Below are 18,831 nucleotides of genomic sequence, written 5' to 3'. Positions count from 1 at the left end.
ACCCTTCTTCCGAGTTGATATTAATAATTCCGTATTTTTCTCAAAATTCTTTTTTTTTTAAATGGGATTATACTTTTGGATAACTTGACAGAACTAAATGCATTGAAAATGAAATCAAGGGCCGCTATATTATAACATCACCTTTCTATTTTGATTAAATCTAATAATTAATCGGTTTAATGTACAGTCGGGGTTACATGGTTACGAATTCTGAGTTAATATTTGCAGCTGGGCCAAGAAGTTCCGCAAAATGTTTGCTTGAGGGCGCTATATCTTTAGTAAGGTTGTCTACATTGATGCAAAAGTTCTTTGCCTTTCCCTCCCTTTTCTTCCTCTTTTTGGCGCCTCCTTTTCGCCTACCGTGGGGGGGGGGGGGGGGGGAGCAGCGCCCCGAACCCCCCAAGAATATCCGCATGGTACCGTGTGACAGCTAATAGTAGGAAAGTGGATATAATAATCTGAATTATGGTTGGTGGCGATACTGCCACGCTGCTAATTATTCTCCTTAATTATTTAATTGTATTTCTGTTATGATATCTTTGTTATACCATACGTCCATCTTTGGTCGGGGATTTTCCGAGTGTCCTTCATTTATTACGTTTATGTAGTTCTACTTTATTTGATTTTTTTCATGTAATGAACAAACTAATTACATTTCAAAAATGGAATTTATTTCAAATTTTCGGTGTATTCTTGTTTGACGAAATAAATTATGATAACAAGATGAAGCTATTTAGAAAGAAAAATGCGTTATGTTCCTTTTGGAATCAGTTGCCATATTCCATTCGTAGTATTTCAAATATCGATAATTTCAAAATTGCTCTAAAATCCCATTTGATTAAAATTGCCTTCCAGTAGTTTCCTTTCATTGTCATGACTGTGCTTCTTTTATCTTTGTCCCTTCCTGCTCCATGTAATTTTTCTTTTCGTAGCGTCTTGAGCACATAATCAGTGTGGATTTGGCGCTTTAGAAATACTCTGTAGGCCTATTATTATTATTATTATTATGTTGTCGTGGTCAACGCACTACATTGCATCAAAATTGAATCTAACTTCTGGGGTAAAACAAACCCCAACTGGTGATAATTATGTAATCTTCCCTTTAGATGAATCCGACTTTAAGGAGAATCGAACCCAAATAAAAGTTGTTCTTACAGGAAGAAAACAAAACCAGACAGATGGGTGAAAGTTTGAACTGTATCGGACAAGACGTGTGATAGTTATGAGTTTAAAACATATTTAAAATTTGGTAATCACTTTACCCATGAAGACTTCAAATTGGCAGCATTGGTGATCTAATAGTGATGTAAAAAAAAAACTACTCTCACAATTACTGTAATATACATAGCTAATTTTTTTTTTCAAATGTTTTACTTCATGTTTTGCCTTTCATGGGGACTTAAAATAACACGCTACCTGTGTTATATTTTTATTACTGCCCCAGGAGAATAGAGGATGCTAAATGATAACAATAATATAGCGTAGTTACTATGTGCATATACTCAACTGCGCTTTGATACTTGGTATCATAATTTTTACCCTGGCTGAATATGAGCCGCCATATTAGGGACGCACCATTAGATATCCAGGGGGGCTGGAATCCCCCCCCCCCCCCGCCCCCCCCAAAAAAAAAAAACCATCAGAGTAAAAAAAAAAAAAAAAAAAACTTTGTCCTCCGACGAATCTGAAAAAAAAATGTTTCAATGGACTAAGGAAAAAAACTTTACTCAAAAAAGAAAGGAAAAAACAATTTGCATCAAGCCAAACTTCCAGCCCCCCCCCCCCGGGTATCTAATGGTGCGTCTCTTAATAGGCGCTAAAGCGTTCAAGTAATAAATCCTACCATCTACCTATTCACCTCACCTGGGTCGAGCGCAGCACAATGTGGATAAATTTCTTGCAGAAGGAATTTACACCATGGCTGGGATTCGAACCTATCCCCCTCTGTTTCAAAGACTGGATACTAATCCACTGGGCCACAACACTCCACAGAATGATCAGATGACAAGAACTTTGATCTCGTCATGCATGTTTGCAACCTGTATAACGGGTGATCAATGACAAGATCTTGGATCTCGTCATGTTTACATCCTCAGATAACATGATCTTGGATCTCGTTACGTCTACACCCTGTGGAAGAGATGATTAGGTGATGAGATCTCGGATCCAACATCGTGGTGCGTCGTGGTCTAGTGGTTCTGACTCTCGCCTTTGAAACAGATGGTCGTGGGTTCGAATCGTAGCCATGGCGTATTTTCCTTCAGCAAGAAATGTATCCACACTGTGCTGCACTCGACCCAGGTAAGGTGAATGGGTACCCGGTAGGAGTAATTGCATGCACTGAGCGCCTGTGATGGTAGCTCGAGCTAAATCCGGTGTAATAATAGCAGCGCTTTGTATCCTCTGGCAAAAAGCGCTCTATAAACCCAGTTATTATTATTATTATTATTATATTCTAAAAGATGTAGATGCATACCTATGAAAACGTAAAAAAAAAAATCATTCGTGCGTAAATTCTGGCATAAAATTACGCGGAACTGCTTTATGAAACATCAACCAAGGGCCCGTTTCACAAAACCTGTTTTAATACCAATTCTAAGCTACTCGAATCATTCGATTTGATTGGCTGATAGCAAATCTGCTCTAGAAATTATGCCTTTGTTATTATACATGTATAGCAAGTTTTTAAATATGAAACGGACCCAGACCTTGAATTTAGGGCAGCTGCAGCTTCTGCTTTTTGTGCGAGTGTTCGGATGAGTTGTTCTGCTGTTAGGCCGGCGGTTGGTCAGGTTTCATTTTTTGCGAGAGGATGTTTGCTGTGGGTTTTGATAAGAGCGCCATGTGCAGACATGAGCAGAGGGTTAATGCCAAAGGTTTATAAAATACTGTCAGAGTCAATGGTGTTTTATGGCATTACGCGCCTTGTCTGTGTGGAATTTTCGCCATGGCATTGGCCTTGAATTCTCGACATCTTTGTCTCTTGGCCTTTTTTTATCATCCGAGTGTTTCTCGCACTTTTGTTACTGATATTATTGTTTATATGCGATTCTTTCTCTTTTTTGCAAGAGCTATTGTTCAAAAGCTTTCATTCTCCCTCACAATGTACAATAATGTAATTTCATATTCAACGTTATTCTCTAAGTTTTTTAATGAAAACGGGAAAGAAACAGTCATTCACCAGCTGACATTTCAAATGTTGCATTCCACACTTGTATTGCCTTATTTGTCTTATTGTAACTTAGTTTGGGGTAGTACTTTTCTGTCTAACCTGAAGAAACGTGTTACAAAACAAAATAAAGTAGTTAGAATCATAGCTGGAGCAAGCCCAGGGCATGGGCTATGACTTTTCAAAGTAGGTCAAGTAAAAAAAAAAAAAAATGTTATAAACGAGAGAAAGGAAAGAAACAAAGGAGAAAGGTGACCTTGGACGCATTAATGATGGATAAAAATGACAGTTTCATGAGGTCGCCCCCCCCCCAAAAAAAAGGAGAAAATACTCTGGTGTCACCCCTGTATAGTCATAATACCAGTGAGTGTCTCTTGAAATTCAACACGAAAGAAGCACAATTTACGTGAAGTGGGCTGAAATACTCATAAATCATCTTTAAAAAACTTCATTAATTTAAAAAATATACAAAGGAATATCAATCCTAGGTATGAATACTCGAATGCACTAAATCTAATTAAAAAAAAATGCTACGCTGTATTACATGTATAGCGGAATGATCCAATTGCAAATCCGCGACTTTGACCTATTGTGATTATTTAATTTTTTATTTATTTGGAAATTGACGTGTATACCGAGGATCCATTATGCGCTTGTAGTCAATCGCATCCATCAGCTATTTTATTATAATTTCACTTCGTCCTTCATACCCCGTCCCATCAATGCAACTAACCCATAATGTGTCGTTGAAAGTATCTTAGAGTGGTTTCACACGCTCGCATTTTGCGTCGTTCAAATGAGTGACGCATCACTCGAGTGATCATTATTTTGAATGACACAATTTGAGCGTGTAAATGCAAAATAGTGTAATTTGAAATCGCAATTCAAAATAATGATGGTATCGAGGTGTTTAAGATATTTGAGAATGACGGAGCGAAACAGCCGTGTGAACATTAGGTCTTGCCAGTCGAGAGAGCTATTCCACAACTAAACAAATTAAAGACTTACAAGTCATGAAGGAAGCCTTTCATTTTAATTGTTGTGGGATTAGGCCTACTTGTTATTTTGACTACCAACTTTAACTGATAGTGTATTTTTTTTCTTGTCACTTTGTTCAATTTCTGTTTATTTATTGATTTTATTTTCTGTATTGTATAAGTAGTTGATTGTGCGCCTTGAGTGTCATCCACAGATATGTGCGCTATACAAATCTTAAAAATTATAATTATTATTATTATTAATACTTTTACCTCAAAATGTAATTCCGGGGGCGGAGCTCACGGTGACCTTTCAATCACTTCCGCAGAAAAACGCGCTTTTGTCTGCTCTGTTGGCCAATTTTGGCTAACAGAGCACGAGTGATTAAAGGGGGTACCCAAAAGAAGCCACACCGGTGCGAAACGTAAAACTGCAGAATTCGCGAAGCCTTCTCAGCCGTGTGAACGGAAGATAATTCTAGCGTCGTTATTCAGCATTCATGACGCAAAATGCGAGCGTGTGAAACCACCCCTCTTAATAGCTATTATCTGTCTGAAGTCGGTTTCGCAGTGTGACTCCATGTACGCGTACGAAGTATGATATTTCGACTGGGCAGATTAATCATCAGTTATCGTCCGATAGGCCTATACACGTGGCGATACGTTCGGTTGGCGATGCTTATTAATTAACAACAATAGAATTGCAAGCAAAGGCCTATACCTGATACGGACGCTGTAATGCTTTTAGTCCCGGTATATAGCAAAAAATGCAGCTGGGTAATTCCACGATATTAAACTGCTTGACCATTCAGAAAGTATATATTTCAAGCAGCAATGGTATTAAAAACTGCAGTAAAATACTCAATACAATTTTATATAAACTGGCATACATCTTTTTTCCTTCATGACAAAAAGAAAAATGGAAGCTATTATCGAAAACTATTAATTATATTTTAATCACTCAATGTATCTGTTACCAATGAATGCATTTATCAGTTAACTAGTTTCGATTTTCATATCTCTTACATAGCACGTTTGTTAACATTCAGGTGTTGTTTTTTTAAGTGTATACCATTTAATATCAGGTTTCGTCATTTTAAATAATTAGTAATTATCAATCTTTGAAATGTGAAATGTATAATTGTCACCCATTTTATTTGTACATAATCCTACCTGCAAAATATGCAATAATGACTGAATTGATTTGTTTATTTATCATTACTATTATTGTTATTATCGTTATCATTATTATCATTGTTATTATTATTATCATCATTATTATTGTTGTTGTTATTGTTATTATTATTATTATCATCATCATCATCATTATTACTGTTCATTGCCTTACTCTGGCAGCTTCTTGTTTTTTTAAATGCAAATTTCTTGTTCTTCTGTGCTCTAAACATGTACACACCATGTTCACCGGTGACATGTATTTTTAAGATACAGTAAAAAAAATAGTCAATAAAGTAGAAAGATTTATAAAATGTTATATTGAGAAATATACAGTACATCACATGAATAAGTCACCAAAAGTAAAATATTCATAAAATAAAACAAATGTACGACCTAGGCAATGATGTAGTCTAAACCGACTTTCTTTTCAAGTTTCACGGCCAAGAGAAACACAAGAGAAAAATGGGGGAAAGGAAGGGAACAGACTGGAAAGGGAAAGATGTGACGTTTCGGAGAATTATGTCACTATCTATTACAAAAAAATAGATTTCCATTTCAAAAAAAGGTTTAAAAAAATGTTTGCTCGCTTCACTCGCCATAGGTTATGTGCCACGTTGTTGTTGTTGTTGTTGTCGTACCTCCCTCTCACCCCCCCCCCCCCCCAGTACGCCACTGTTATAAAGTTTATTTTAAAACAAAATTATGCGACTTGTGTGCGCGATTGTGACGATAAGGAACAATCCAAGGGTTTGGTGTAGACAATATACAACATAAGGTCCTTATTATTATCATTGCTCCTGACACAACACAACCTCTACACATAATGGTCAGATGCATACATATTGCTAGCAAGCAATTGCTTCAAGCACAATCAATTATTGTTAGCCAAGCAAAGGATCGCGCCTTAGCAATTGCTTCATTTAGTATTTTTCCTTTTAAAAAATTGTTGATGCCTGTCTGAATGCTGTAATGCATGTAATGAGTAATAGTTCACAGAAACCGAAACGTGAGGTGATACCTGGCCTGAATGATCATGCATAAACAAAGAGGTATACTTAAAAAATGCACAAAAGTTACGGGCCGAAAACGGTCGCCTCCGTCAAAAGTGAGGAAGAAAACAAAAGCTGAGTTTTGAGAAGACTTTGAAAGAGGCATAAAAATAAAATGACCACTGCTATTTCATCAGGGACCTGTAACAACAAACTTAGCAATGATCGTAGAACACTTTTCTACGATTGATTCCATTGACTACAATGTACAATCAATCGTGGAAATTTAGTGTACGATTAATCGCTAACTTTTGTGTTATATTACGGGACCCAGGTTATACCAGGGTACCGTAACACAAAGATTAGCGACAAATCGCTAAATGAATTGGCCTATCAAGACCATCGTTGCAGCGCATTTTGCTCAGTAGATTGACAAGGAACCAATCAGAATTGTCCTTTCATTCTTGTCAGAGGATAATATATGTACCTGCACGCACACTGCACGCACACTGCACGCACACTGCGATCATCCCAATCTAGTCTCTTACATATTCACTATCTAAAAAATCCTGGGGCGATCGAGCCTTTGCTCATGCCGGACCAGCCCTGTGGAATTCACTACCACAGGAGCTGAAGAACTCAAACTCTGCGACCTAAAATTGCATTTGTTCACCAGCAGGTACTAGGTTTGAAGGCAGACATTTTTCCTCATTTGTAATTTACCCTTTCTTGTACTTCTCTTAGTTCTCTTTACTTTTATGTTTTGCTCTCTTCTAAGCGCCTTGAGCATTTAATCAAAATGGAAAAGACGCTATATAAATCATATGTATTATTATTATTTTTATTATTATTAGATCTAAGAATGTCAGTTGATGTTCAAGGAAAAGATAGTACATGTACATATAGCCGGAATGTTTGCTGATAAATTTGATGCATTATGTATATCTTTAAGTATCTCAGAAATGATATTGATAATTCTGTTGAAAAAAAAAACAGATGCCTTGAGTGTGTACAGAATGAGCATGTAATAATATTAATAGAAGAACAAATTTGTAATGTAATAATCTAACTGAATGTGTCGAAGAGGATGATGTTAGTGGATTGATGTCTGACCATCTACACTCTAAAAAAATATTGGGTAAAAATGCCCCATGATGGTAATTATGTGTCCAACCAACATTGGGCATTTTTACCTATGGCTATGCAGTGTGATGAAAATTTTGCCCATTCTAAAGAAATTGCTGCCTATTTTTTTTTACCTTACTGACAATATTGCTTCCCACAATTGGTAAAATACTGCCCCAAATTGGTTGGACACATAATTACCCTCGTGCTGGTTCAAATTATGTCCAATATTTTTTACAGTGTATGTTCATGGTAAAAATGTAATTAGTAAATACGTTCCTTCAAGGCACAATGGTTCCAATTTATAAAAGGAATGCTGGGCTGATATGGGCGATTCATGCAACTTTCGGGTAATTACACTAATCAGTATAATTGGGAAAGAGTTAGAGCTACTGATAATGAAAAGTTTAATTAATCATCTGTGCACAAACGACTTGCAATTTGGCTTTAAAGAAGCATTGTCAACAACCATGTGCACCTGTATGATAACAGAGAGTCATACTTTGTTTACGAATTTCATTTATTTATTTATTTATTTATTTATTTATTTATTTATTTATTTATTTATTTATTTATTTATTTATTTATTTATTTATTTATTTATTTATTTATTTATTTATTTATTTATTTATTTATTTATTTATTCATGCATGTTCACAATGTACAATGTAAAAGAATACACAGATAATATATAAATATATGTATGAAACACAAGTAAATAATGAACATACAAAGGTGTTGCAACATAAGCTAAAAGCTTGATTGGTTGAAGCACCTTTAAACTGGTTTTGCATCCAAGAAAACAAAATAAAAATGTAAGAATAAGGAAGAGAGGAAAGAAAGAGAAGAATGTAAAAGTGATAGACTGCCGAGATATAACAATTAAGTTTCAAATTGTTATGAATATATGGTATAGTAATTCAATTGGATGCGAGCAAAGCCTTTGATAGAGACAAAGAGTTAATTGTGATATAAATTATTCAAAAATCATGTTATATAAAAGAGTTTGTTCCATGTTCTGTAAGCTTACATTGATTGAGACAGAAAGACACGTCTTAAATGGAATGATGTATATACTGACAGTTTTTACAGTCTCAAACTGCGTGAAACGTGAAGGAATTTTATCTCCCATGCAGTCTATTTTGTTTGTACTTATATATATTGATGGGTTTTTGTCAAAATTACAAAGTAACAATGAGGTTCTCTTTTGCCGATGACTTAATCCTGCTGTCACCTCGTAGTGCTGCCATCAACAGAACAGATTTTTTTCTTGTCAGGATTGTGCTTTGGAATATGATATCAAAGCCAATAGTAAGAAGAGTCAGCTGATCACAGTTAGATGTGATGGCAAATAGGTAAAGGTTGAAATCAGTGGTAGTCCAGTTCAGGTTGTTGACAGAATTTGTCATCTTGGTCATTGTCATCAGCCATGATATTTTCAGTGATATTTCCAAACCTATTGGTGATTTTTATGATTCGTCAGTGCAATTCAATTGACACCGTTTTAAGCAATTTCAAACATGCAAAGTGAGTTTACGTAATATTTTGTTTTAACAAATTATCCTGAAGACGACAAGGGGTCCGTTGCAGAAAGAGTTGCGTTCAAACGCAAGTCAAAAAAATCAATCGCAAGTCCGAAATGCGCGCTGTTGATTGGTAGAAAATCAAGTTACGGATGATTTTTAGAGTTGCGATTGATTGCATTTCAGCTTCCTTCAACGGGGCCCCTGATCAGACTAGTGGAAACGTCGAGTTTGGATGGTCCTTTTCAAGACCAACATAATTATGCCCACGAAAGAATACATGGTGTACCGTGAAACCCACTTCACTCTTCTTCACAAATTTTATTGTAGCTTTCACGGATCACAACTTCATGCATTTGATTAATTCGAATCCCACCATGGCCTAGCGTCATTTGGCAAGGCGTCACTCCACAATTTGCCACTCTCCACCCAGGTGTTAAATGGGTACCCGGTAGGATGCCAAAGCCTATGTAGTATGCCTAGCAATTGAGTCTTGGAACTCTTGTTGGAATGCTTCCCAGGGAGTGGAGAAGGTGCATACATTGTATGTGGGCATGCAAGGATCCGATGACCGGGTAATCTGTAAAGCGCTTAGAGACGTCGTTCCGATGTGTTAAGCGCTATATAAATGCGGAATATTATTATTATTAATAATCTTTGGATGTCTTATATTTAAACATTGGATAATATAACTGTTCGCAGAGTTTGGAAAGTGTTAACTAGAATTTTAAACCACACTTCATTGGGTCGTGTGGTTCCGTGGTTAGAGCATTGGACTCATAATCGCAAGGTTGTGAGTTCGAATCCCCGCTCTGCCGTTGTCTCCACTTTGATAAAAAGGTCCGAGAGTAATATCTGTCATCAATAAGGCCAGCCACTATGACTGATTAACCTAGGCGTAAAATGTTTCCTATGTAATTGGTTATACACCGGCTTGGCGTTTACCAGCAAAATGCTGTCCTGTCGAGTTCCTGCGGGAGTTACCTCAGAAAACAGAAATGGAATGCTGAGCTTCTCAATTCTCCCATCTTCACGCCAATCATAATGTATCAATTAATTTCTTAAAATTCATTATATTCTTATATTCTTACTATTATATGTCTCGCTTTATTTTTGGACAAGTTTTTGAAGCGATGTAAAACTGTTTAAAATTGGTGAAAGATATGTTGACAACTGACACTCCATAAAACTGTGGTCTAGCTTAGGTTGAACTTAAGCGCATACATTCGTAATTCCGAAGGTTCGTATTTCCGAAGGTTCGTAATTCCGAAGGTTTGTTAGTCCGAAAACGAAATGAGGTTCGTAATTCCGAAGGTTCGTTAGTCCGAAAACGAAGAGAGGTTTGTAATTCCGAAGGTTCGTTAATCCGAAAAAGAAATGAGGTTCGTTAGTCCGAAAACTAAATGATTAACTAACCTTATTTCGTTTTCGGATTATCGAACCTTCGGAATAACGATCCTTCGGAATAACGCCACAAATGTTCGGAATAACGAACCCTTTTACGTTTTCGGATTAACGAACATCGAGGTATAGGCAATTTACGTGTTTCGGAATTACGAACCTTCGGAATAAAGAACCTTCGGAATTACGAACCATCGGAATAAAGAACCTTCGGAATTACGAACCTTCGGAATTACGAAGTGTAACCGAAGTTAAGCATGGCGAGCAGAAGACCACCCATTGTTCTCCCCTTTTTGTAAACAATAATGATGGTTTCATAATAGATGCTTAAATTCAATACAGCAGATAACTTAATAGTTTCATATCAAACAGTGGTGTAGTGAGGCAACATTTTTGAGGGGGCTCGATATGGCGTATAGCGTCAAGTTTATGAAAAGTAGCGAGCGAGCAAAAATGTCGACATTTTTATTTCAAAAATCCAATTTTGTGACAGAATATGACATGATATTCAACAAATAATATCATATATCACCCTTCTCTCTTTCGTTTTCTGTCCTTATCTCTTTTTTTTCTTCTCGGTCGTGAAAAAAGCCCCAAGCCCCCATCCGTACACCACTGATATCACAAAAGTGAGTCAGTTTGGTTCGGTTTCTGTGCTTGGAGGTCATATCATAATTATATCTGAATAATAAATACATGTTGGAGGTCCGAGACAGATAATTGGGGAGTAGAATGAGGTATAAATTCAGCTCATGTAGATTTCAAGGATGTGCAAATTAGGAAACTCATTTCAATGAGGGATGAAAGCAATGTATCTTTTTTTTTAATCAGAGTTAATTAAAGGAATTAATTGACTTTCTATGCCTAGTTGATCCTTGGCTCCATCACCAGATTTTTGTGTATATATATTTATATATATATACTGTATATGATCATGTATTTTTTATTTTTACTAGAGTTTTTTGTCCCTTCCTGTTGGTTCTGTAAATTGCAAAATATTGTTTTTTATCTTTGTATATACTTGCGCATTTCAATGCGAATAAAATCAGAGATTAAATTAATATCACCCCAATTCTAACCCCAAAAAATTGTTTTAGGATACGCAATGACATGTATTGCCCCCCCCCCCTAGAAAAGTTCGGTTCATTACGCCACTGCCAATAGTAACGAACTATAAAATAGTTTGGGTTGATTTACCAAATATACTTCCGATGGTATATATTCAACTGAGCAAATGCACTCTAAAAATGAAATGTTAATTCAACATTGGTGGAGTGACAACCTATTCCGAATGTTATATCCAACCTTGCATAAAGCTGAATCCAATACTTTAGAGTGTCTTTTCGAACCTTTTAAAGTGTAAATGCAACAATTAGAAAAAGGTTGTCTCTCCGCCAAACGTTTAAATGTTGATTTAACATTTCATTTTTAGAGTGTACATATCAATAGTTGCCACCATATTGTCATTGAGTAAGCATGCATTCGTGTATATACGTTGCAATTTATATAGCATATTACTGAGCATAAACCCGCATTAAACAAAACCATGTGCAAGGTACAAAAAATGAAGAATATTATGATGAAGTTTTGTCAGTAGCAGATTTGACCAATTGGTTTGACGCAATGAAGATGAGCTACGAACTGCGTCAGTGGTGTTTAGGTACTCCTCATATCAGGGGCCCGTTTCATAAAAGACTTACAACAGTTGTAACTTTGCCATTATGGCAACTACAAAGGCAATAGGGCTCAGCAGCCAATCATAATCAAGGTTACCATGGTAGTTGCCATAATGGCAAAGTTACAACAGTTGTAACTCTTCATGAAACGGCCCAGATGAGCATGAAGAGCAGGGTTGCTCAATGACGTAATATCTAAATACGGATATGACATCATCACGACTTTGTATGATGTCATTTCCTGTTTCAATTGGATAGGTAATAAGGAAAAAACGGGAATTCCCTGCTTAATGAAGCTCATGCTTCGTTCAAGCGTAACGATACAGCATGACATTTGTATTACTACTAGTAGTTTGACCATTACACGGTATAGGTTTATGTATCATGTAATTTCCTGTTTGAATTGTGTTAATGGGAGGGCATTGGGGTGTCTTTCCTCCGCACAACAAGCAAGTGCATTCCTGGGCCCCTTGCATATACAAGTTACTATTATGATATTTACCATTATTTACCATCCTATTGTAACTACCATGGTAACGCTGATCACCAACCAATAAAAATCAAGAATTCCATACAAGTTTATATTGGGTGGCAAAGTTACTATAATTGTAACTTTTATGCAACGGGTCAACATCATTCAAGCGTAACCGTATATCGCATAATATTCGGATATCATGGTAAGCTATATAAATTGCACATAAATTTCTGTAAAGATAACAGTTGATTTATGCTTTTAAAAAATAATTTTTATTACTATTGAGGAAAGGGAAATTGGTATTTTCCCCGCGCATGAAGCCTTGTACTATGCCTGATTGTTCGAATGTAACGGTATAGCCTAATTTTATATAACATGGTAGGCTATATTGTGTGTATTTTTCCCTATTAGATCACGTAGCAAGAACGTTCATTTCATCATCATGATCATTATCAAGTTTAGGGGCGGATCCAGGATTTCCAAGGGGGGGGGGTACATTTTCCCGATGAAAATTTGACCCCCAAAAAGGGAGTTTCCACCTAAAATTGAAGGTAATTTCGTCCATGGAAAATTTGACAAGCAAAACAAATAAAAGGGGGAGGAAACTTTTGAGTAAAAACGGTGTTTTTACATTACAAATTTTGATTATGGCTCTCAAGTTATTGAGTTTTTTTTATTTAAAAGAAACATTAAAGACATTGAAGACAGAAATGAAGCTCAGATAAATTTTTACTTTATTATATCTGATAAAATAGCATAATGCCGCTGCCCATTATATATCACTTGGGAGGCCCGACGTAATTTATAATCTCTTACATGATAATATAGATCGATCGCACGATATGAGGGGTCTCAATCCAATGCTGAGAGTAAAAGTATAATGAAGTAGGCCTACATTCATAACAAATTTCCGCAATTTGACGCCATTACGGCGTAATTCACGCGGCAACGCCGCAATTCAACCCCCGAAAATCCGTTCACGATTGCGCATTTGGTTTACTTCATCTGGCTAGTCAAATGCATCTTTTCCACTGTTTCGTATGGTTAGTTTTATGATGACATCAAATCCACCTGCATCAGATATTTTAAGAGAACTAGCAGGAAGATATCCAAGTTAAAAGTATATAGCATTTTAGTTATAACACAAAAAGTAGTGGCAAACCATTGATTATTAATAATAATAATAAAGAGGGGGCCCAAGATGGAACCTTGAGGAACAAACGCCATATTCTTTTGGACGAAAATCTCACAGCACATACCTTTGAAGCAAATGTATAGGGATCTATCAAAAACGAATGCTTGCAAATTTATACAATGATATTCGAAAATCAATACAGCCGTGGGCATTGAAATTAAGAAATGTTCCATTAGTATATTTATATCCAATGATTTAACAACGTAGCTGTGTTATACTTGATCTATCATGACAGCTTGAAACATTCCTGAAAATTCCAAAATGACATTTATTTTAAACGAATACAATAACAGGAAGTCATGAATTCTTGCTTAAAAGATCCTTTAATGACTTTTTTTTTTTAAATTGCAAAAAACATATTGGCTAATCAGTGAAATCATTATGTATATAGGTTAACTTTAAATTGTGAATTTCAATTACATTACGATAGAGCACGTATTGATAAAGCTAGAAAAAAACATGTGAATGTTATTTTTTTTTTATCACGGCCAAGTTAATGCCCATCTATATTCTTATAGGCCTACAGTAGGCATGTAGTTGGACATTCAACTCTAGCATATTTGAAGGCAAAGCCATATATTTTTAATGAAATCAATAATACATTCTCTCGCATAATATTAATCAAAATTCATGATTTTGTAAGTTGTAAGGTCTGATATAATATCCCGCCTATCCATCTTCTTTCTGTTATGGAAATTGATGCTGTTACGTGCGTCCACCAGCGCGTTGTCTACCAAGACTTGATGAGCGTATGACAAAAAGAGCGTGTGCTTTTATTCATCGTCCCTAAGCAAACAATGGTGCATATTCGGCGAGTGAGGATGATCGCTTTATACATCTCATTTAATTAACTAGTATCAGTTCGATCAACGCCAGCTTATGACTGCATCGAAAATCCCGACAGAACCAACAGGACTTAAGTTCTTGTTGCCCTCTTTTTTAAACATCGATCGGCTTAATTGAAGGGTGAAAACTCGTTTCTGGATCATATTTTGAAAACTCATTCGGCTCTGATCTGGTGTAAAAAAATTGTCATCACTAAGAAAGGACTAAACGGACGGACGTTGCTATTTTCGCAATACTGCCTTAGCTGATGATGTTTTCGTATTACTATAGTAAACTCGTTTTGGATCATATTTTGGAAACACATTTGGCTCTGATATGCCGGGAAAATAAAATCCCGTCATCACCAGGAAAGAATTAACATGACTGAATTTTCCTTTGTAACACGATCGGCTTATTTGAAGAGTATATACATAATCATTTGTAAACTCGTTTTTGATCACCATTTGGAAACACATTTTGCTCTTGTCTTCCGGGAAAAATAAGTCCCGTCAACAACACTTCGAAAAAACTGAAAAGGCCAACGTTATTATTTTCAGTACTGCATCAGCTAATAGTGAATTTATTTATAACACTAGTCGCCTCGTTTTGGATCATAATTCTATGGAAACTGGTTTAACTCTCATCTGGAAAAATAGCTCTCACGAACTATACCAAGATAAATGATTAAACATGTCTCGTGCACGAACCATAATTTGTCTCGTTTTCTTGGGCATTTTCTACGTATTTTATCAAGTTGGCTCTCCCGCACTTTTCGGCAAGATAGTCCGGATGGAACAGCGAATTTTGAACATCTCTGCTGTAGCGAGGCATGTGCAATCCTTAAGTAAACTCCATCGAAGCAAAGCTGGTCATTTCAAGAACGATACGACTGCATACGAATACAAATATATCCACAACCCATCTTACACCTGCTACGAAAGAGATGGATCGAAAATGAAGGTCCATGTGCTTTTTTATTCTCCTACAGCAACATATCATTTTAAGAGACGGCAAGCGATTCGAGAAACTTATGGTAATTCAAGCCACTGGGAGTCTTTGGGTGAACATGGAACGATGCGCACTGTCTTCCTTCTTGGTTCCACGCCAAATGATACATTACAAAGTTATATTGATTACGAAGCCATTCGCCATGGGGACATTGTCCAGGAGAACTTTCTTGACAGCTACCTTAACCTGACGTTAAAGACAACGATGGGTTTGAAATGGGTTACCAATTTCTGCAAACATGCTCAATATGCCATTAAAATAGATGATGATACCATGATGAACCAACGGCGTTTCCTTAGCAAAGTGTCGACCAAACCACCATTGACCAACTATGCAGCTGGGAAAACCTGGGTTGGGGCAGTGGTAAAACGGGACAGAAAAAATAAATTCTACTTATCGAAGGAGGAATATCCTTTTCCTCATTATCCCCCATATTTGGATGGACCGGTCTATATCTTGTCTACGGATGTGGTCCAGAGAGCCTTCAATGTTTCCTTAACCACGCCCACCTTCAAGTGGGAGGATGTCTACCTTGGGATGTGCCTCAAGAAAGTTGGAGTTCCACTTCGGGACATTAAGAATTTTCGGTTATTGCACTTTACCGGAGGGAGTATGAAACGTCGTGTGCAAGAAGTGAACTCCTATGCTTTTATATCAGGCTTGAACGTTACCGAAATGATATGGGTTTGGAACCAAGGTCGTTTAGGCAATTAACCACCGATTAAACTGCAGTCAAAGACTGCATATCTCTGCTAATGAGTACGAAATACTATAATTCAAAACTAGAAAATATCAAACCTCATTATTTTCTTCAAGCCATTTCGAAAAGTTTTCGAATGCCAGTCTGTTGAAGTCCATTCTTGCGAATTCAACTTATTATTTCAGGGTGGAGTACACTAGCGTACCTACGGGGGGGGGGGGGCAGAGGGGGCAGTTTGCCCCCCCCCCTGACGAGCCACAACCCATGCAAAGGATGTATCCATGCCCCCCCCCCCCCCCCTGACGAGCTTGAAAGACCTTTTTTGCCCTCCTGACGAGCTTGAACCTTTTTTTTTTTTTTTTTTTTTTTTTTTGCTTGTCAAATTTTTTTCTGGTACGAAATCCTTCATTCGTGATTGAAGACCTTTTTTTTTTTTTTTTGCTTGTCAAATTTTTTTCTGGTACGAAATCCTTCATTCGTGATTGAAGACCTTTTTTTTTTTTTTTTGCTTGTCAAATTTTTTGGCGGACGGTTTTGCCCCCCCTGTGAAAAATCCTAGGTACGCCACTGGTGGAGTACAGTAGGCATATCACTTTCAATGTTGCAATTGGTCTATTAAGCGATTATTCAGAACTAACAAGGGTCATCGTCTTTTTATGAAGGTGACTTTCAGATTCAGATGATTCAGATTCATTTATTATTGATCCATGGTAAAATACATAGAAATTTGGCCTCCACTGGCTGTACATACAAATGATATAAAGTATACAAACACAACGACATCTACATTGGGCGAATATATTGAAAGAAAATATACATAAACAATTCAAACATATATTGCAATACAACATAGAAGGGAAATGTCAAATAATTTACCCATTAAAGACAAAGAGTGAGAAACGGCTGAGAGTTAACTAAGAGATAGATGGAAAAGACCATGCAAGCAAGAAGAGAAAGAATAAGTTGGATAGAAACAAAGGTGGACACAGTGGAGAAAGAAAGTGAGCGAAGAAGATAGAGGAAAATCATAGCAGAGAGACAGAGAGAGATAGAGAGGGAGAGAAACAAAAAAGCAAAAAAGCTTAAACGGAATGATAATTAGGTATTACAAATTGAAGCAAGGATACTCAGCTTTATATTAGGTTAAAAGTAATTACATAATAAAAAAGAACACATTAAAAACCGACTTTGGAGTGCATAACAAGCTGGGAAGGACAGAGGCAAGAATGGGCTGGGGATCGATTGCAAGTGCGTTCGAATTGAATTGAATTACTTAAAATAATGATAATAAAGGGTAGGCAGGCAAAAACGTTGTCAAGGATTGAATGCTGACATGCGTGATTACAAAAGCTTCAGCGTTTAACTTTGTCATTGTACATATGAATAGTATTGGGTACAAACGATTGTCTAAATCGTGAACGGTTACTCTTGGGTGCACGTAGGCGAATGCCTGAGCGGTTGAATCCAAAGAAACTGCGCAATGGATGCGATGAATCATTCATGATTGTATGTATTTTTAGTAACACACGTTTTTCATACAAAGTACTAATGGGGGGAAGATCCGAGTGAATCAGTCTCTGTGCGATTTTCCTTGGTCTTTCGATTTTTTTCAGATTTTTATTTGAGAGATTACCAAAAATGCACAAAAAATTGAAAGTGAGGATACTCTGAATAAGAGATTGGTAGAAAAGAACCAAGATCCTATTATCCACACGAAACTCCTTGAGTTTCCTCAAAAAGTGTAACCTTTGACATGCCTTGCCTGCTACAATTTGTGAGTTCTTGTTCCAATTCAGTTTATCATCAATAGTGGTTCCAAGGTACTTAAATTCAGAAACTTGTTCAATCATTTCATCGTGAATAAGTAATGGTTCATGGGGTTGAGAAGAACGACGAAAATCAAATACCATTTCCTTAGTCTTGTTTACGTTAAGAACTAGGTGATGTTGATCACACCAGTTTACAAATTGATCAACTTCCCTAAAATATGACCTACTGTCTCCTAGGATGAAACCAGTGATGACCGTGTCATCGGCATATTTAATTATTGCACAATTATCGTGGGTGACATTACAATCGCTTGTATAGAGAGAAAAGAGAGTTGGTGAAATTACACAGCCTTGAGGAGCACCTAAATTCAAACATTTGGTGACAGAATTCAAATTATTGCACTTAACCCATTGTGGTCTGTCTATAAGGAAATTGTAAATAATTCTGACAAGACAAGGTGAGACATTCATATCTAGAAGTTTATCTATCAGTATGTGAGGTACTATGGTATTAAAGGCGCTTGAAAAATCTATAAAAACAGACCTGACATAGGACTTGGGAATATCTAAATGCTGATACACGCCCTGAAGAAAGACTAACACTGCGTCTTCGACGCCTCTATTGTTCTGATATGCAAACTGAGCTTTGTCAAAAATATCATGGTTTCTTAGACGCCTTAACAATAAACGTTCAAAACATTTTTTATAGGATTGCATGTGAGAGCAACTGGTCTGTACTGGTTCAATTCACTAGGGTTTTTAATCTTAGGAACTGGGATAATAATCGAAGATTTCCAAAGACGAGGAATCCTACCAGTACTCA

The 18,831-nt window shown here is 36.6% G+C and overlaps 1 protein-coding gene across 1 annotated transcript; it reads left to right on the top strand.

Annotated features, from left to right (window-relative positions):
* Nucleotides 1-14,577: 14,577 nt before the first annotated feature.
* On the top strand, nucleotides 14,578-16,335 carry LOC129274529 (beta-1,3-galactosyltransferase 5-like). The gene has a single exon (XM_054911322.2). The coding sequence runs from the start codon at nucleotides 15,222-15,224 to the stop codon at nucleotides 16,251-16,253; it is 1,032 nt and encodes a 343-aa protein (XP_054767297.2). The 5' UTR covers nucleotides 14,578-15,221; the 3' UTR covers nucleotides 16,254-16,335.
* The last annotated feature ends 2,496 nt before the right edge of the window (nucleotides 16,336-18,831 follow it).

Source organism: Lytechinus pictus, chromosome 13 (assembly GCF_037042905.1).
Source record: "Lytechinus pictus isolate F3 Inbred chromosome 13, Lp3.0, whole genome shotgun sequence".
Classification (NCBI taxonomy): Eukaryota; Metazoa; Echinodermata; class Echinoidea; order Temnopleuroida; family Toxopneustidae; genus Lytechinus; species Lytechinus pictus.
The sequence above is the reverse complement of the archived record's forward strand: the minus strand, read 5'-3'. Positions and strand labels throughout refer to the sequence as shown.